The sequence below is a fragment of the Harpia harpyja genome, chromosome 11 (assembly GCF_026419915.1).
Source record: "Harpia harpyja isolate bHarHar1 chromosome 11, bHarHar1 primary haplotype, whole genome shotgun sequence".
Classification (NCBI taxonomy): domain Eukaryota; kingdom Metazoa; phylum Chordata; class Aves; order Accipitriformes; family Accipitridae; genus Harpia; species Harpia harpyja.
This window is the reverse complement of record NC_068950.1, coordinates 42,681,870-42,703,190: the sequence shown is the minus strand read 5'-3', so window position 1 is coordinate 42,703,190 and position 21,321 is coordinate 42,681,870. Positions and strand designations below refer to the sequence as shown.

The window sequence follows — 21,321 nt, the reverse complement described above, 5'->3', positions numbered from 1 at the left end:
ATTTGATTTACATCAGAGAAACATGGTTTCCAATCAGGCCAGACAAGTAATCAGTCAATCATGTGGTCTATATGCAGAAACTCTGATAGAAAGGACGGACACAAAAATTGATGGAACTTGCTGAAAGAAATTTAGCCAAGTTTAAAATAAGACGAGTGTTACACATTTATTAAGTTTTGGAATAAAAATAGAAATAAACTTACTTTTGGTATGTTAGACAAACCCTGAACTACAAGCACGACAGGATTTCCCGCATTCTTGATAGCTTCTACTGCTTCCTCGTGTGTGGCGTTTTGTAGGTCTATCCCAGAAACCTAACAAATGATGTTTATTTTTATTAGGTAGCTTGTTTTTAGCACAGTCATTACAAGGGATCACACACATTCACAGAACATTTAGCGTATGTGAGGAAGGTACCAAAAGCAGTCAAGAGAAATTATTTTTAGTGTATTTCCATGATGGTTTAAGGAAAAGTATATTACTTTGTATTTGTAATTAAAAGGTGGCCCTACGCTTCCCAAAGCAACCCTAGATAAAAACATAAGGAATAAGATTGTCAGAGAACGCTAAACATAATGGTAGGTATAATACAACTCTTTCAGATTTTACCTGCTTGTGAACTAAACCTGATTTGAAACAATTTTTCAAAACTTCACACACAACCCTAAAGCACATACAAGAATGGCACTGTCAGCTTGGGAACCCAGGTTCAGTAGTATTCATTTGCAGAAAAATGAATAAAAAAAATCAACGCAGAGCCAGAGATGAAAGCCAGGAATGGCTTTCTCCCCTATGGCACCTGGCAGAATCATTGATTTCCCCCAAATAGTAGTTAATCAGTTAGTCAGTCCCCCCAAATCAGTAGTATAGTTTAAACTATAAATTAACACACACAAAATAACAGACCAAATGTCAGTATGAGGAGTCTGTTCTTCTATATATTATAACTTATGCTTATAAAGGTATGCTATAACTTATCACTTTTTTATATGGGAAGAAGGCACTCTCATTTTTTTCATTTCCCCATCAGATACCAGGACCTATCTTTTCTTAAGTATAGAAGAGAATGTTAAAAGAGCTCCATAGTCAGACCTTAAAAAAAGAAAAGAGGACATCAGGGGTTTCTTTTGATTTTCAAAACACAGTGTCGTCAATACTTCATAAAGTGGTGGCAGTATTTTGTCCCTCTCTCCTCCCAAAGCTGCTTGAGTCAATCTTTATTTCTTAGAATGAAAAGGTTTATCTGCATTTATCTGCATTTACCTCAAGTATTTTATCTCCAGTTTTTAAAGCCCTTGTTCTTCCTGCTGGGCTGTCTTCCAAAACTTGTTTGATAAAGATCCCTTTAAGTTCTTCTCCATTCTTCAGGCGCTTTATGACAGTTTGTCCACCAACAATACTGATTCCAAGAGACACGTGAGGGTCTCTAAAGATCTCAACACTGAAAAAATACATGTGGTAGTTTAACAGCTTGAAACAGGTTTTTAAACTATAAATGCAAAGACTTAAAGAAATGTAAGCTTCTGGTCTTTCAGGAAGATTTAACAGAGTAAAGGGATGAGAGCATTCTTAGGCTTCTGACTTTACCAGAGGTGGCTTTTTACCCTCAGTAGACCTCACCCAAAATAAAGAACAAAATTCTGCTGCCAACCCATACCCACTGCTCTTCCAAATACGTTTTTATTTCAGAGAAAGTCAGGGTAAAAAGGGCAGGTCTTCAAGTAAACACTCATCCTCTTCCAGTTTGACCAAATTGTCTGGAAATGGCAAATACTACAAGTGGTATGCTAGACAAATAATAAAACAGTGTTTCATACAACTTTCTGAACACTGACTTCAGTGTATCAGATGCATATTAATCAGCTTAAGCAGAAATTTTCTGATCATATTTTTTCTTAGGACCATAAAAACAATTCACCTAAAAATGTTAACAATACAACAAGGATGTGGCTAAAACTTGGCTTGGCCATTTGGAATTCTGCCATTAAGTTTAGCAGAAAACCCGTGGAAAAGGAGACAGCAGCACTATGTGCATTGTTCACACCTAATAGTTATTAAATGAGCAAGAACTTGTAGGTCATCCACAACGTAAACCCGCCAAGCTTTCCCAAGTCAGCTGTATAAATAGAAGGCATAATTTTGTTGAACATCTGTTAAAAATTCACTGTATCTAAGAAAGCCCAAGGTACATAAGTACCTTAAAGTTATTGGCAGAGGAGGGGAGAAAAAAAACCACAAGAACTAATCGGGCTTACAGAAAAAAAGACATAAGGTAAATGGGAAGAAATAATGTAATCATATGAACATACGTCCGTGGTGGTCCCCAGTGGCTGAAGTTTGGAGTTTCTTCTCCTTCTCCTTCTTCTCTCTCAGGTAATTCACTAATTGGGGGCAGACAGAGGGGAGGAATAAAAAATAAAAAAAGGCATCACCCATGCCAGGTCGCAATTCCTTGCATATTTTGTATCTGGCAGTAAGACAGCAACGCCTTCTCACACTGTCCAGTTTAAACCAAATGTGCAGAGTCAACAGACTAGACAGGAATTTTTGTATTTAGGTTTAAATGTACTTAAGGAATGCTCCAGAAATAAACATGATGGGCAGAGCAAATTTATAAGCTGCTCTGTGATATACAAATCTGCACTGCATTTACTCATTCAAAATAACTATTTAAGCAATTAACATTTACTTTCTGATAAATGTGCTGTGATTCTTATAGAGGGATATAAACATGATAAAACCAGTCTAGCTGACCAGAAAGCAGATCATGATGCAACTGGGAGAACAGATCCGGTGTGTTCCATTAAACACCCCAGAACAGGGTGTTAATTAAACTTTTACACTATATGTGACTCACCTATTCACAAAATAGGAACGGAAGTATGGAACTGCATGCCCCCACAGAAAGGTTGAAACAATACATCCTTGCACACATTTTCTGTAGATCCTGAGAGCTGTAAATGCTACTCTTAAACTGCAAAAAGGAAGTAGGATGTGCTGCAGAAATAAACCCCTCACCTTATTGTTGAGCTGCTTTCCCTCTGAGGGAAGATTACAGATGAATTAGGGAAGTACTGAGGATTTGAATGAACAGGCCCCAAAAGCAGATCCACTACCCACTGGAAATACCTACAACCAGTGCCAGCTCAAGGTTTCTCAGCACCACTGGCAAGACTAAAATTTCCTGTACAGGCCTGAGACCCATGGCTGAACTGCTCTTCCCAAAAGGAAGAACAAAGGAAAGGGAAAACCGAGAGGACAGAGCTATGATAAGGAGCTAAAGAGAGAGCTCCTTAAGCAATAATGACCAATGCTGCTGGCAAAGGCTATGTCCTTCTCCTCCAGGCCACAACCATACTACCCTCACTGTGGAGTAAGTGAAGTAGGTGGCAGAGCCATTCGCAGTTTTCTGTCCCAGTACTCAGGGGCGGAAACGTGGGAAGTAAAGATTCAATAAGGTTGTAAGGCAAAATTCAGCTCCTTGGGCAAAAGTCATAGAACTGGCCATCTATGTACATCTTACTGTTTCACACAGCTTTTAATGATTGGTCAGCTAAGTAAAGCAAGAAGACAGTTAAGATCATTAACTGAAAATCTTCCAAAACCTGAAATATTTCTCCATACCTGTACAATGCTGTTCCAGGCTGAGCTAAGGTGGTTACTGTTCCGGATTCCGGGTTCTTGGAAAAAACATAATCCTCCCCTTTTAATTCTTCCTTTTCAATAGCTTCCAGATCAACAGCAAGTCCAGGTCCTTTCGAGTCAATCTGAAGCTTTGTACCTGAAGAAGAAAAGGCGTAGGTGTGAACTTTTTCTTCCTCTGTCCTTGCATCTACCAGTTATCACCCTTGGAAATAAACCCGTTAGTTCACCATGTTCCAAATGTGGATGTTGTGTGATGATCAAGAGGCTGAGAAATACAGAACATTCATTTTTGAAGGAAATTTAAACCACACTAAACACTTTTTTATAGCACCTTGCTTCTGATGTACAAGCAGTGAAGTAATAACAGGAAATGCCAAATCTTTATGGAACTTAAACATGCTTAGGTACAACTTACATGACAGACGCTCCTCACAAAAACACATGACTAGTAATAGTGAATCCATCCTTCATGCAGGGAGAGCGGTGCAAAGCCCTGCTCCAGTCACAGAACCCCACCACACTAGGGAATACTGATGTCATTTTGGTGACATAAGTATCAACATTAATTGAACCACCAGAGCTCCTTGCAAGAGTCAGCAGTCTGCTGCTGTAGCTTACACAGTGTCTGCTGTACAAGATGCAGGTGACAAAAAAAACGAAACAACCCAATCTCCTTTCTCCCAACCAGCGAGTGCTAACTCAGGCAGGTTGATAAATTTATTTCCCTGATGACCTACCAAATTCTAACCATCCATCTCCGGCCATCTGACTAGGAGAAACTTTGCTTCTGAGCACAGATTAAAAAACCAAGATATGGGGCAATTATCTACAGTAGAGTTCAGTTGCAAATTTTGGTTGTGGTAAAGTTATCTCCACAGTCTGTCACTTTTTTTTTTTTTATTTAAATCCATAAAATCAGCAATCAAAAGTGACTGAGACAAATTCCTGACAGAAATTACAGGCATGAGCTATTGTACTTATGCACAGAGTCCTACTGTGGACATAGCTACACAGAAGAAAGTGTTTCTCCACAGGCAGGACAAAGCTGCAGCCACTTTCAATATCACTCGTGACAACTGTAGGTGAAGATTTGGAGGAGGAAGCAAGATCGTGAAGCTGAAACCTATTTAAAGCCAGACTGACATGAGCCTCCAGAAGTCTTTATTTGAATACTTTATCACTCGAAAGAATTTGTGTTTTGGTATAAAAATTAAATTCGTAAATATGAAATTGTAAGATAAAGAAAAAACTTCTTACAAACCTAAATCCATCTTGTTTTTTGCTCCTGACTGGGTAGTTTCAGTATCAAATATGTCTTTTTGGTGGCCACTGTGTGCTGTGGTTCCAGAAAATAGTGAACTCGTACTAGCATTTTCTTCACACTTCACAGAGGAGAAAAAAGTAATTAAAGTTAGAAGGCAATGGTATCAACCTATACAGGAGTATTTGACATGAACATTGATTTTTACAGCAATTTTCACATTTTCTCAACTACATTCATATTTATTCAGATAACTATGAAATAATAACCGCTCATTTATGCACTATATTAAGAAGAGGCATGAAAAATGTTATGTGCAATTGCAATACAAAGCAACTGTATCTTTCTACTTGCCTGTAATCCCAACAAGAAGTTCTCTACTTTTGCTCATTTGTTGTTTTTAAGTAACAAATGCATAAATGTAATATTGTGCACTCTGGTATAAAACTGTTACTAGAAGCTGCATTTTATGTACATAGTGCATAAGGGGACAAGCCAAACAAAACCTGAAGTTCTCTGTGGCTGTCATATTAAATCCTTTTCCGCCTCAGTTTTTTCACATAAAAGCATACATCTCGGAAGCTGGTGCATGGAAGGCTGATATTATCATTTTTTTGTTTGGCAAGTGAATGAACAAAGACTCAGAAAAAAATAATTCTCAGAATACTTGAGGAGGACATCTAAGTAACAGTTTCACAATTTACCTGAAGCTCTGTCTCCTTCATCCACCAGTATGCTTGTTACAATTGCTCCTGCCATATCATTTTTCGCTTAACTGCACTATCATCTGGCTTAAGAAACTGATTTGGATTAAAAATAATGAGGAAAAGAGGCAGCTCCTTTCACTGACATTGCTGCTGAAGCCCCTGGACTATTAAAACCACAAAGTGACACTCTGCTATTACTGATATGCACCATATTAATACAGCTTGCAAAAAAGAACTGAGCCCACAAGTCAGAGATGGGAAAGAAGATGCAAGTACAGGATGCCTGTAAATACACCAACCACAGCACGTATCTCATTCAAGCGGTTAAATATACAGACACTAAGTAACCAAAAGAACCTTCCAAAACGTACAAAAGGATAGACTGGTGTCTGTTAGAGGTACCCAGATCTCATCTAGTAAAACACTAGAAAGACTCCCTACAGAGTTTAGATCTGGAACTCGCCTTGAGGTATGGGTCCCATGGTCAGAGTACAGCACTGAGACCAACACAGCATTCCTTACCATTTGATCTTTATTGAATGGATATTCCAGGGACTGTTTTGGACTTAAGGTAGCACTGGATCTTAAGTCTTGTTTTTCAGTAGTCTCAAGTTGCTTTGCCCATCGTTCTGTATCGAGGTTCCTCTCTGAACTTGCCTTCTGTCCACATGATGCGTTACATTTCAGGAAGTCTGAATCTTCTTCATACTCATCATCCACCAACATTTCCCGTTCTTCATCCATTTCTTCTGTTCTGGGTTTCAGAAACTCATGCATCTCCCAAGACTCCTTCTCATACTCATTGTCATTTTGAGAAAGCTGAAATGACCTTCCCAAGTCCAAACTTGGTTCATCAACAAGTTCTTCTTTAAAAGGTGTTTCATCTCTGAAACCCTGCATAAAACATTGCAGGAATATAGATTTTACATTATGTTTCTTGCTAACTCTTTTAAAACTATGTTTTACGTTAGGCCCATATTAAAAGTACACCTTGGTTTTTAAAGTGAAAGTCTTCTACCTTTTGCATTTTCTGAAAGAAAATACACTCTCTGACTTACGATTTTAACACCAAAAGTAGACATTGCAATTTTTCTTTTTAAGTATAAAGAAATTTAAGTTGCACAGCTTAGATATTGCTGCAGCCATTCAGAATAACCAATCTGGACTGAAGTTAGGGAATGAGAATTATTAAATAACACTAAAAAACCTACAGGGAAAAGTATATATAAATCCAGCTAAAGTATCTCTGTGCGCCAGACTGATCTGCTATCACTTTATGAATGCACGTACATTTCTTACAATACCATCAGCTAAATAAAAACCAGCCTGAGTTTGCTTATGCAACAGTATCAGCAAAAAAAAACCCCAAAACCAACCAAAACAAAAGGCACACTCATTTGTCCCTCCCTTGGCTGGGGGAAAGGGGAAATGGATGACCCACATCCTCAAAAAAAAGGACATAATTGACTGTTCATTATCTAATACCCTTACTGTTTTAAAGAGAGCTCAACTTTCTACTGAATTCAAACCACAGAGCAACATACCAAAAAACCAAACAAAACCAAGAGAAAAGGTATTAAAACCCACTTTGAAACATCTTGCTCAACAGTTCTTTTTTCTGGGATTTGTCACATGCCTCCCCAATTTCCAATGCTCTGTGTTTCTCCTAAATTGAATGGGGTGCTATTCATCAGCTCAGAGTGAGTCTGCACACGTGTCTGAAATTTTATGCCTTGCGCTGCTACCAGAAAGCTTGCCACACAGAGAAAGCTTTTCCTCTCTTTTCCTCAGGCCGCCAAGTATATATGCCCAAACCGATCTTCAAGGCACCAAAACCCCAAACACTGAAACCAATCTACAGATTCAGGGGTCCTCAATCAAAATGTTTTTCTTCCTGCTTCCTGCCACTTCCCAGACTCCCCAAGGTACTTCACCATTTCTGACCTTTAGTGTCAGAATCCTGTTCTGTTAGATTTGTACAAACGCAGAAGAAAAAAACCCCAGACACTGCCAAAATGTTCACATAGTTCAAGTGAGAGGCAGGAGAGAAAACAAGAGACAGGCAAGAGCATAAGGAAACAATGCAATAATACTAGCTGGCATGAAAGCAGAACATTAGCAATCTAGAAAGTAGCACATTTTTCATAAGCATTAAATGTTCCTTTAATCTATTTGACCTGTGTACCTCAATCTCAAAAAATAACCAGTCTGAAGAGATTCTAATTCTCTTCATCTTCATTTCATTTCACTTCTGCAGCATCAATCTCCAAACACTTCTGTAAGAGATACCAACTTCATCATTGTATAAAACAGTTGACTTAACTCATAACCGCACAGCAATTTGTATCACCATCTCCTGATACAGCAGTTAGGTATGTATAATCACAGACTGCTGCACTGCAGTAGCAGACGCTACCAATGGAATAGGGAATACTGCAAAATGACAGTAAAGTCTACTGTTGTAGCATATAAAATCTTCAAGTTCCTTTTTTTTTTTTTTTTTTTTTTAAGTCAGCTTTGTCAGCACTATGCTAGCACATAAGACTGGAAGCCATCATGACACACCACTCTTGGCTCTTATATGAGCAGGTAAGATAATAAATGGATGGAAATTTTATACTACTGCTCTAAGCTACTATCAATGCTGTCATACGCAAGGTAAATCAAAATACAAGCAGATACCTCTGCATGTATTTTGTACAAATTGATCATTCTAGTTTCTATATTCAGCAGGACTTTAAGATAAAATACACTATTTAAAAATACTTAATAACATTAGTTTCATTTAGGAAGCAGAGAAACAATCTGAGCTGGCACAGGACTAATTGCTGTGCCAGGAACCCTTCCTATGCACCCAGAAAACAACAAACTCCATTTTACATCATGAAAATCAGTAAATATCATGTCCAAGCTAATTTCACAGTATACCTACATCTACCCAGTAATGTTGCTCCTTTTGGTGGTTCTAATATACCATTTTAGCATTAAAGATTCGTTTGTATCCAGAGACAGGCAGACGTGTTTAGCAGCAAGAAAATCTAAAATTTATTTTTATTACTGTGTTGCAGTTCTGGATGATCCTTTATGTATTGTCTTTTCTGGTCTAAAAAGAATGCATTTACCAATGTGAACTAATAAAAATTTTGCAAAGCACTTGAGAACACATGAAAATTCAAAAATATCCACATATCTCTCACTCTACATAGGTCAGTATTGCAATATTATTGCCTATTACCCTGGTATCTGAGTTTCTCAGTATCTTTTGTGCCTCATCTTCCCACAATAAATAGAATTATTTCTCAGAAAATAGGAAAGTGGAGAATTGAGAAAGAGAGTAAAGAAATCACCCAAGACCACATAGGAAGTCTATGAAGAAGAACAGATTTCAAGCTTGCCTTATACACTAGACTACTTTTTTATTTTGCTACATTATAATAAAAAGTGTTCTGCTTCCATACCTTACTTTCTTCGCAAAGCTGAACCAACTACTTACGACTACTAATAACGTAGTATTGCTATTTCATATCCAAGGTAACCCAAGGTATTTTAATGACATAGTAAATTTGATAAGGCAGTCTGCATTAGTAAGTGCTGTGCATATGCTTACTGTTCACAATACGATTACTATACAGTTAGCTGTTAGAGTCTTTTTCAGAGGGAATCCAGCCTGAATTCTATTCAATACTTAGGTCTTATCTGAAGGACATACTTTTTTTACTTTAAACCATCATTTCCTGTCCATATAAACTTAAGCTCAACCAAAAGAGTAACCAAATACCTGTGGTGCTTCAAGTATTATTGAGAAATGAATATTATCTACTGGTTCTGGAGATCCAGGGCTGGTTTTAATGTTGCTGGAATTGACAGTGTGCATCTTCTCCTCCTCTTTGCTTTCTCCCTAAGAAAGGCAATCAAAATGATGAGTCGGGGAAACAAACAAAAAAATTCCCACATTTTTCAATAAACTAAAAGGGGGTGGGAGAACCAGCTATTAGAAAAAAGATGGGAAAAAGTTACAGAACTATAAAAAAGGGAAGTCATAAATGGAGAAGATGAAGACAACAGCTTTTATTCTTTTAAGATATTAGTACAGACACAGTAAAAAATAAAGAGATGTGTAGGAAAAAAGACAAATACAAGGATATGAACAATGAAATATCACTTTTTAGAAAAGGAAAGAATATGTTTAACAGCCTTCCTACATTCCTATTTCACCACTCCTCTACCACTTTGAATTACAAGTACTTTCTATTAGATGGTGCTTTAATTAATTTTGCCTGGGTGCCCTTGACGAACAATACTGCAGTGTTCTCAAGTAAACTACTGTCCGTTCCAAAGCCCTGATTCTAGAAAAAGGAAATTCTACTTGAATTTACAGTCTTGAGTTCAAACAGATTAAGTTTCTTTGATGTCAGTGGAGCTCAAGCAAGCACTTAGCAGTGTCTTAAAGTGAAATGGACTTCAGCACATATTTAACTGATCTGCTGAATTGCTCGAACCATATTACACCTATGCATAGTGCCAGTGCGCATAGGTTTGCCCAGACATGTCTTCTGATTCTACATGGATGTTCTTTCAGGAGGAACTTGAGAACGCTGGTTTTCCAGTCAGACCTTTTGGACATTGAGCTGCCCATTCATCAGCTAGCCAGAATTTCTGGATATGTTGAGGTGTATGCATAGCAACTTAGCTGCTTTCTACATGCGTACATACTTCTACCCTGAATTCCTCCCCCCCATCCCCCCAATATAACAACCCAGTCTACACGTCATAGAATCAAATAGAAAAAAGTTAAAATCAGTCCTTACCACCAAAGGCTTGCAGATTCCAAGAGAAACTGTACCTGGGGGCACAGATTTCAACACTTCCACTGCCTCTGCTAAAGTGGCGCTGTCCAAATATTTCTCATTTACAAACACCAAGCGGTCACCTGGTAAAAGCTCGCCCCCACGTTCGGCTACTCCGCCTGGCACCAAAGAGCTGATCACAATGGCTGTTCTTGTTGGATCTAAGGGATCCTAGGGGGGAAAAAAAAAAAAAAATTAAAAAAAAAAATAGCCAAAGCCCCAAGAAAGATGATGTTTCTTTTGAGTATGTAAAGACCACTTAAGCATGTTCATCATCTGATGCTACAGAACTGAAGCTTACTGAGACGTTCAAAAGGACTGCCTACTAATACTGCCAAGGCTTACAGTTTACAAAAAGAAAGGTTTGCAGTAGGAAGATATTCTGTCACTTGCCTAATCCATTAAGAATTTTTAAGATCTGAAAGCTGACTGATACCCTGCTTGCCCTCTTCTTACATACACAGAAACGGCCAGGCCAACCTGCAAATAGAAAAACAACACTGGCACTCTTCCACAAGCCTCCATCCAGCCTGTTACGTGCTAATGTTACATAAAATAACATTCTGCATGCCATTCAAGAGCTTCATAGCAGCAAAATTGATGTTAAAACAAATCATTGCAAGATTACCAATTCAATTAAAAATATTATTAAATTAAAACTAAAAATCAGAACCAAAACATTCAAGAAATAGCAGTATATATTTGCTATATTACTGCAGTGTTCCTGTTTATCAAATCTGCATGACAACTTATCAAAGACATTTTGTCCACTCATGAAGCTTCCTTAACAGAGAATACAGGGGACAGCAACAGAAGAGTAACTAAGATTATTCCTGAAGACAAGGAACACTGTAGTGATGTACATAGAGGAATGTGAAGTAGAAAATATTATACACACTGGAGAGACTGTAAACTGATGCAAAGATATTCACTTCACTTAATTTTTTTTCCAGTACTAACCTTTGTGTTGTGTCACATACCATTTCTATCACGCATTCAGCCATTTAAAAATTCATCCTCAATCCAGTGAAACGATCATGTTATTATATAGTGGCAGAAAGATACACAAAACAAATTTAAGGGGGTTTTTTTGTTTCCTTGTTTGTTTTTTTTTAAGATTAGAATTAGCCTTTCTCTCCCCTGCTAAGAGCTCGTAAAGTTCAGAAACGCTCCTCGTATGCACTGGGTCTTCAAATGCATAATCATGTACTATTTTTCCCTCAGGACTTTCATCTTATTCAGGGCACGGGAGGAATAAAAAAAAGGGCAAAATTCATATCACAAAGACCACCATGAATTCAGCACGTCAGTGTTAATTTGAAAACAGGAATGCTTTTTTAACTCTTTATTTTTATATAACTGTACATTGCCTTCCAAGGGAACATGTTTTTTTAAGGTATGGGCAAACATATGAGGCAATGAATGTAATATTTGTAAATGGCTGAAATTAGAGAACTGAAATTAGAGTTCAGCAGGAAGAGCCATGCTGAAGCTGAATTCAAGTAAATACATATTACTAATAATTCTCTCCCGTTCTAGTGCTTAATCCTGCCATTTTATAATCTTCCCAAACACTGGGTATCCACATTGTACAGAAGAGGCTTCCTTGCGAGTATCATGTCTTGATAATCAAGCCCAGCAACCTCCCTCTGCTGCGCAATGGTGTTCTGCCTACTGAACCCGTGCCAATATGCTTGGGCTGTCCGACTGTTTATGCTCAAACCTGCCGCACACAATGCCGAGGGGAAAGGATTTCATTTGTTTCTAATAGCAAGCTGTCCATGTTCTGCATACGCTTTGGAAATTTTTAGAAACAAAATAAACCCAAACGCAGGAAGTCCAGAAGAAGAATCCAAAGGATTCCAAGATGTTAAAAAAGAGGTTTTGCTTTAAGAGTGTTGAATTTTGAAAATGTAAAGTTACTGCTGCCCTTTGTGTAGGGAGTCAGCTTTGCCTGCCCTTGCTGACAAAACCATGTGCCTAACCATCCTGATGACAGCTGACCACAGAACAAACATTCCGTTTGACACAGACTTTTGAGATGCTTTTAATTTTTGGGTTTGCTCCAATGCAAAATAAAAATAACCTTTTGGACTTCTTTGCAAAACCAGGATCATGTTGAGACAGCCGTTTTCGAGCAAGTAAGGCACTGTTCATATGAGGAAGGCTTTGCTAATAGAACTAAACCAGCAAGTTTTCCTATCGTGGGCTCATCTTGCCATGGCAAGCAAGGTTTATGCTGGTTCCCTAAATGGGTGAACGCTCTCTCAGCAAAACTACACCTTTGCTGACACAACAGCTTTTATAATATGACTTTTGCTGGCTTAGCTATATTGATAAAAAATGAACAAAACAAAACTGGCACTCATCCTTACTGATGCAGATAAGCTGACAAAAATTTGCGAGTGAATGACTGGCCCAGTAATTATGGCGCTTGCTGAGAATGTGGGAGAACCAGCTTCAAATCCCCGCTCTGATCCAAAGCTGCTCTTTTTTGGGTTCCAGATCAGAACCACTTAAGTAGGGCATGGGAATCTCACCACTAGCTGCTTCTATGCAGATAGAAGGTCAGTGGCCTAACTACCACATTTCCGATGAGAAACAGTCCTGTTTCAACTTAAGTTTTCACTGAAATAAAAACATTCTGGCTTCAATAAATCATCATGTTTTGGTAAGAGATAATTCAGCTGGAAAAAGTGTTCCAACCAGCTTTAATCCTCACACTAAAAATGAAGATAGAGTTCCTGCAAACATACGCAGTTCCTATGCAGTAAAGTTTCGAGAACAGCACGGTTATCTTCGCTGCTTCACAACATGCATGAACATAAGCCATGTATTAGAACTGCTTCATGAAGAGCAGCAGCAGAAATCTTCTTAAAAAAGGGGCCCATATTAAAACCCATTGATCAGGCAAATACAAACAGGGGTTATAATTCCACTGCTCTTTTCAAGCAGAGGGAGCTATTGTACAGGAAGAGAAGAGCAATATAAACTACACAGTGACAGGGCTAAGCCGGTAACCCAAGCAGTGCTGTAAAACCCTGAGTGTTTGTTACCAGTGACCGTGAATCACAACGCGATTGCCGTGAGGAATGCAACAAAAGCCACACGTGAAGACACAGACCTTCTGAATTTCAAGGTGTAATCATTAATCCATATTCTCTGTAATTTAACATGAGGGTCATTGTAACTGTGGATTGCACTGTGCTTTTCTTATCAAAACAAATGGAACAATGTTTTTTTGAAACCTTGCCTTACGATTTACACTCAAACCCAAACCCAAACCTAAAGAACACCACCTGCTAAAACAAGACAGCAAATACTGAATTCACATTCACATCTTGTAAACTGTGAGTGCAACTGGACTGCATGGGTTGTTGCCTTGTTTTTAAAAGAAAGCAGTGCTAGCAGCAGGCTAAAAACCAGATTCTTACCTTCTATACTGACTGCAAAAGGCAACTTCACTCCCACAGTGCCCTGATGGACTTCGGGGCCACCTCCATGTTAACAGACCAGCTAGAATCATTTGAGGTTACTAAACAGCACTAACTGCTACTGCACACCTACCCTAAGGCTCCTGATTAATTTTACTTGGCTCACATTAAGCCAGATAACAGTGATTTTTAGTCACTAGCAGTCAGGACCAGATTTCAGTCTCCGCTTTAAAGTGAAAGGCTTATTTACTTCGAAGGAGTTTACAGGCTGGGAAGAAACTCCCTCCCCAAACCCACGGTTAAGATGTTGTTGTAATGATACTCGGCTGGAATACAGAAGTGACTCAACTTCAACAGTTCAAGAAATTATTACATGACTTTGCGTTATAGCAGAGGCATTGTGCACAGGACAGCCCCATGCAATTTGGTCATCTTAAAATGTGCGTGAAATGGGCTTGGTACATTTAAAGAGGAACTTTTAACTTCAGTTTACTGAAGGATTCCTTTACACAAATGAATCATTTATGAACAATGAGGAAAGGAATCGGACTGCAAAGTAAGGCTATCAGGAGACAAAACCCCTTAACTCCCAAGCACTGACACAAATTCTTTTTTAAGAAAAGAATTACATGTAAAAAAGTTTGCCACTTATATAAACGATGAAAGTTGACCACTGCCATGCACCAGCAGCAGCAGCCCAGGATGCTGGCCTCCAGGTAACCCTTTGAGGAACTAGTATGTTGTAGCTGTTGTCTTTTCCTTTGTGCTCGAGCCAGCCATAGAATATATGAACTTGTTTAAAATAGTCACAATTTATTCATACTTAGCACACCATATATTTAACTACGTTGAACCATCGGCTTTCCCTTCCCCCCTACTGCTCCTCATCAAAATCCACAAATGTTTCCTGGAGTCCAGGTGTCAAATTTTTCTTCTTCTTTTCAGAGCCTCATTTGTTCTGGATTTATTTAGCAGTGCAGAGTCAAGCAGGGGCCACTGCAGTTGCTGCCTCTGGGATCCCTGGATTCGGAGCAGTATGCAGTCTCTTAAAAACCTGAGCTCTGCTAAAATGTTAAGAGTCCCAGGAGCACCGAGTTAACAGAGTCCTACGTGCAATGCCGCTGGAACGCGTAACTTTATTGTGGCTTCAAGCGAGGGATTCGAACTTGCCGTGGGCACCAAAGATTCACACACATTTAGCTAGGAGAGGTCCTTGGGAAGCAACTCTGGAAACATAACCAATACAGCTTACCTCTCTCCATCGCACTGGAAAATTAAAACGGTAACAACCGACTGAAGTCTTTCCCCGTCCCCACCAAAACGTGAGGTTTCTGCAGCAGCCAAGAGAGGGCACTCCAGGCCAGCCCAGCTCCCGCACTACCGGAGGCGTTTCACGCTCTGACAAGTCCATCCCCGTCTGTCCAGCCCCCAGCACCAGCAGAGCCTTCACCATGCGCAGAGGATGAGGAGCCGTCTCTCCTATGCAGTAGACTGTAGCTATAACTCGATTGGATGTAAGCAGCTACCACGTTTTCTGGGGTTTTGTTTGTGTTTTCCTTTTTTAAAGGCTCATATGAAAATGTAAGACAAAGCTGCGGGTGACTGACATTTAGTGTGCAAAGTCACTCTCACTTAGTTACAGGCTATATTAGTTTTGGCATCACTTAAGATCTAAATTCAGCTAGCCTGACTTCCTAGAATATTTTAGCTTTCTTCAAGCAACAAACTGCCTGCTGCCACAAAAACACTCCTCTGAAAACACACATCAAAAATAGCATGGCAAAGGATCCCAAAAGAAACAGTTTGAAACTTTTTTTCCTGTACCAGTTTTGATTTATCTGAACAATTTTACAAGTGCCAATTTGTATACTGCAGGTTTTTGCAAGAGAGCCAAAACAAACACATGTTAGAGCTCAGAGGTCAGAGCAACCCAGCTTCATTACATTTTGCATGGGACCACTTCCAGGTCTAAAATACATGTCCATATTTAAAACTCTTCAGTTTGCAAGTGAATAAGATACCAGACTGAAAGACTCTTAAACACAACACTGTAGCATACTGTTCAAGGAACATACACTTGTCAACAATGAAAAGGGCCAAACGCATTTTATGTTCATCTTACTATTATGTAGAACAAAGGCAGAACTGCGCATGAAGTAATTTACCTGTATGCTCAGTGTTGTGAAACTACTCAAAATACTCATCCGTGCTCTCATTTTGTGAAATGCCGCTCATTCCCTTTGCAGAGCCACCCTCCACATACACACCAGCAATGCCAACGATGCAAGAGTCAAAAAGGATAAACAACCTGCTGCCTTTTCAAAGGCACGAAGTACTTCCCGACAGAAGGGAAAGCGAGGAAGAGCCAGCTGTGAGTGAGGTCCAATTCCCTCCTTAAGGTGGCCTCAGTTTAGGATTGAGACTCAAGATCCAAGCCTTCTGTTCACTCACTCCAACATATCTACAGGAGTTGGCCATAGGAACTGACAAAGGCACTCTAAAGCCTGAAAAAACATCCCTGTGAAAGTGCTCGACTAGTTTTTGTTAGATCCACAGCATAGGCAATCAGACTGAAATTCAAAGCGTTTAAGACTTGTTTCTGCCTCTTCCACTCGTATTAGATTGCAGTCAGCAGGACTACTTAGGAGACTACACAACGCATAGCCTCTGGCTGTACCAAAGAAATAAACTACAGGCCGATGTGCTGAAGTAATACAAACTTAAATACAGAACTGTATTCAAGGAGGAACGCTGAACTTTTCTGTGATGTAAGGCAAAGCACAGGAAATAAAACATAAGTATTTATTGATCTGCAGTGAGGGAATAAAGCAATGAATTTCAGAAGCTCTAGTGTGCAGCCAGCATTAATCAAAACTTCTGTTGTGGGAAATGTCAGCAAAGAGACGGGAATTCACAGAGAAAGAAAAAAAAACAAAACCAAAACATACAGAGACACACCCAAAGGAGGAGAGAGAACAGCAAAATAAGAGTAGGTGGCACAATGGGTTTCCCACACCGGGCTTTCATCATCTGTGATCTGAAATCATATCAGTCTTCTACAGCAAGAATGAACACGGTGGCCAGCAATTACTCAAACCCGTGTAGGTCTGGCAGAGCTGGCAAGCACTACGCAGTCAATGTTCATCTGCTGCGGAAGAGGGGTATGCAGCCGATAGTTGGGACAAAAGTGCCTCCAGGGAATGATCAAAAGAAAGAGATCTTACACACTACTGCTATTCTCAAATAAAAAGATCAAAGATAGGCACTGACTATGGTAGTTTTGAAAGTGTCACTGTGCAGTGGACTCAGGTGCATGTCACTATCTTTTAATTTATCAAACTTCTCTATCAACCTAAGGTTTCATCCGCCTTTCATATTTGCTCTCAACAGAGCTAAAGTCACAGGGATTACATTCATTAGACTCTCTTAATATCTTATACTTTCAGACTTTCCAGCTCCAGAAAAAACACACTGAATGCTGACTACAGGGAAAAGCCACAGAGATAAGAAAAAAAAAAACTCTGAACTCATAAGGAAATGGAGGAAAGCCACTGTGTGATGAGATAAAGAAGGGATAGAGATGTGTGGGAATAAAGAAAAAAATACCAACGAGCTACTGGAAAAATTATAAATGGTATCACCTACATAACCTACAGGCAGTGGTCTTCATGCACATTCTGGGTTTGATCAGCTTTCAAATTCAAATAATCCCTGAACTAAAAATCCACCAAGATAGCCCAGCAAGCACTTCCACCAGTTAGGCGTGCTGACCTCAACACTGTTAACAGTCTGTGGAAGTGCAGTATGTGTTTTCAAACAAAACCAGAGCTCTCTGCATGGAGATCTTGCATCATAAACAGCAAATACATGAATTACGGAAGATTTGCTACAGAAAAAGCTGCAAAAGAGAAGTGGGGAGATAGGACAGGCCATTTTTTGCAACGAGGATCTGCAGACAGTGACTTGGCCCACAGAAGACTTGGATGGTGGAGAAGACAGAAGGGTAGGCAAAAAGGTTGCTGAGAATTTTAAGGCTCCTGTGAAACACAGTGAGAACAGACAGAAAAACTCCAAGTGCAACAGTACTATTTGGATTTGGGGAGCAGCATCTTCCGGAAGGGTAAGGTATTAAGAAAACAGAACACCTCATAACTTCCATGAGTTTTCAGAATTCTTCACGCTTATCCATCAGCACCAATATATACCTCAAATCTCATCGGTTCAGAACAACACATTTGGATCTGTCTGGGTCGAGCTTTTACACACCCATTGCTCCACCGACTCCACACGCTCACTGAAAGACTAGCACAGCTTTTAGATAAGCAGCACTCAGTTGCAATTTCCTCTAGTCTCATCTACATTATCTTACCCTTGCTGAGATTTGCCAAGTGTTTAACAGAAAATCTAGCTACAGTTTTGTCCCTTTAAATTCTCGCCTTCTCTTGCAGGCAGAAGACATCTGTGGAATAATAATGAATTTCTTTGGTTTGGGGTTTTTTGTTTTTATTAAAAGCTATTCTTCCTAGCAGGAAATGAAAAAGAACAACCAGATTGTAGAATTTGGGGGAATAGGGAAAACATTTCTAAAGGTTAATAGTAATACTGCTTAGCATTTATTTTAAGGATATGCGACAAACCAAAGAAAAACAGATGTTCTTAGTAATGCTCCAGTTTCTCTGCAAACTCAGGTATTGTCCAGAGTACGGACTGTTACAGCAGGGCCACCCCTAGGATATGCCACTCCACTCTGTACATGAGATTCCTTCCTAACTTCTCACTTACAAGTCCGACTGATGATGGCCCCCCCTCCCCAAGCTCAGCATCAGGGCATACCCAATGTAACTTCCTGCATCCAAGTTCTCCAGCTTCTCTACCTCAGCAAGCTATTCCTGTGTATCTGTCTGTATCTCACGCTGAGATACACAGTCTCTTTGATTTCTTATTAAAGTGGTTTCTGGTCTCCCAATGCTTTTAGTACTGCTGCACTGAGGTTTTGAAAACCACTAACCATGAACACCCGAGAAACTTTACCAGGAATGTGGTCAATTGCATTCACCAGCTCTTCGGTCCTGAAGAGTAGTATTTAAGCTGAACTCCAAGAGAATTTTTCAAAAAGCTACACTGAATTCAATTCATGACACACTATTAAGAATTATTTTACAAATGAAGCAGCTTAATATGATTTAAAGGATGCAGAACTTTCCCATAGGGGGAGAGAAGCAAATCCTCCGTGAGATGAGTACCAACACAGTTGGTACTGAGGCTTACAGAACTTTGATGTTAATGAATGTGGATGGGTTGTAGAGATGGGAGAAAAGCTGCCTTTATCAGTTTTCCCAGTACCAAGCTGATAGCCATTGTAAAACTGCTTTTTAATACAGCTGTGCAGCTTTTGCCAGTAAGCCACAGGTTTCCATCACATGATCAGGTGAAAATGTGCTTCACAAGGACATGAATATGCTGCTTTGTTCAAAACAGACTTATCACAAGACGAACAAAGCTCAAATTATCACAAGAGGGCAAACGTTTAGCCAGCAACATGTCAAAGCATTCCAGCCCACATGTCACCATTGAACAGTCCAAGAAAGAAAAAAAATACAATCTAGTTGAATACCACCTTCTACAAATAAGAAGTCAGTTTGCTTTTTTGTAACTCTACATCTGGAGCCTGTTTGTTTGGGGCATAAAGAAAAGAGGAAAGATATTTGGAGACACTTAAATTGCTTCACTTCCTGCCATGAATGACTACGCAGTGATTTTATTATAAAAAAAGAAAACAATTGTTTCCCATGCTCTCTGGGAGAAGGACAAAACATAACCTGCTGAATGTGCAGCAAGAAAGACTTCAGTTCAACAATAAGAAAAAACTGCTAATGATCATAAAGATACGCCCAGGAATAAGGCGGCTGTGGAGTCCCTATTGCTAGACTACAGTAAGAACCCCTTAAGCACTGACCCAGGCTGAAGAAGGCAGGCATACTTCATGCTGTGTCAGGTCTGGGTAACATGAAGCTCATAACAGCGCTGAAATGCCTGTTACTGCTTCCATGGATGGGTAGGTATTTACACCCATGTTGGCAAGGACCGCTTGGAGCAGGTGAGCCCATGAGCTCCTACAGCCCCACAGGTCTATAGGGCAGCTGGGTACTGTGCAAAAGCAGCCAAGCACTGGGGACTTTCAAGCACAGACGGAGAGAAACAGCATCTCACAGGCATTCCTAAGAGCTGTGTAAAATGTCAACCCTCTGTATTCCAATCCTCGCCCTCTCCAGTTTCACGCACTTTAAAACAGCTGCTTTAAAATACTCTGACTTCAAAGCACAGTAAATTAAGCTCCACATAAAGTCCATTCAGCTTTTTGTTTAATTTGATAAAAGCTCATCAGACCATTCAAGTTACCTTCTGGTCAATACTGCCTCAAGAAATCTGCAATTCAGCTACCTGTGGTTTTTCCAATATTTCTGTAAAACATTACTGACAGAATTTGTTGCCCTTCATGCATGCGGTCTTTGGTAAACGCTGTTTCAGGGCCACTCAAAGTACCTTTTATATTATTGTGATATCTTGTTTTTCTCTAGTTCTTTCCTCTTGCTCTAACACCCTGGGATCACCGTCATTTTTATACAGCATTTTTCCTCTATTTTAACCTGACGACATACCATGCCCTCTTCTGTTTTAATTTCTTTCTAAGAAAAAGGATTTGTCTCAGTAACAATGGCTTAGGTCTTGACTTGCTGGCTAGGAGGTTTAGCTTCAGGCTAAACAAAGTTACTGTTAACCTGGATACTTTCACATCTGTTGACAAAGAACAATAAATATGCTTACCGTAGCCCCTTGCATCACAGATGATCCCAAAGCACTCTACAGTGTACTGGGTCCCTCATTCACCATCAAAACATACTTGCCGCTAACTGTGCCAGCAACACTACATAAAAGTTAGTTAAGAGGTGAAAAAGAGAGCAACTTCTCCAAGTGAAATTACAAGGAAATTAAGGGAGGTAGAGTATATTACTTCACGGAGAAGTTGGCCAGAAGACTGAACAGCACACCTTTTTAACAGCCAAAAGGGGGGCAGGGTCCCTGTTCAAGATAGAATCACCAGCAATGCAATGCTGCTCCTCAGGTCTCCGCGTTATCAGCTGAAGAAAGCACACCGCACGCAGAGCCTATCGGCATGGCTGCTGCTGCCTCTCCTCCTGCAGGCTTTTCATCTAAGCATTATCAAGAAAAAGCAATGCATAGCCTAAGAGCCTTGACAAGATCCCAACACAGTGGTGACAATAGAAAAATACATAGAAGATTTCATTTTAAGACCTCTTCAATGTTTCTTATTTAAATAAGCCATCACACTGGGAGAAAAAAAAATAAAAATCCAGTGAAACCGATCATTTCAAGAATACACAGGATCAGCCTCCCCATCCACCTCC

The 21,321-nt window shown here is 39.6% G+C and overlaps 1 protein-coding gene across 6 annotated transcripts in view; it reads right to left on the bottom strand.

Moving 5' to 3' along the window:
• Positions 1-21,321, bottom strand: part of PATJ (PATJ crumbs cell polarity complex component) — a 157,317-nt gene that overhangs the window by 93,210 nt on the left and 42,786 nt on the right. For all 6 annotated transcript variants that reach the window (XM_052802451.1, XM_052802452.1, XM_052802446.1 and 3 more), the window contains 8 exons: positions 10,422-10,631; positions 9,392-9,511; positions 6,136-6,507; positions 4,907-5,027; positions 3,625-3,781; positions 2,310-2,381; positions 1,264-1,441; positions 204-314 (listed from right to left, as the gene is read on the bottom strand). In XM_052802451.1, coding sequence (XP_052658411.1) covers positions 204-314; positions 1,264-1,441; positions 2,310-2,381; positions 3,625-3,781; positions 4,907-5,027; positions 6,136-6,507; positions 9,392-9,511; positions 10,422-10,631 — 1,341 coding nt within the window. The remainder of the gene's footprint in view (positions 1-203; positions 315-1,263; positions 1,442-2,309; positions 2,382-3,624; positions 3,782-4,906; positions 5,028-6,135; positions 6,508-9,391; positions 9,512-10,421; positions 10,632-21,321) is intronic.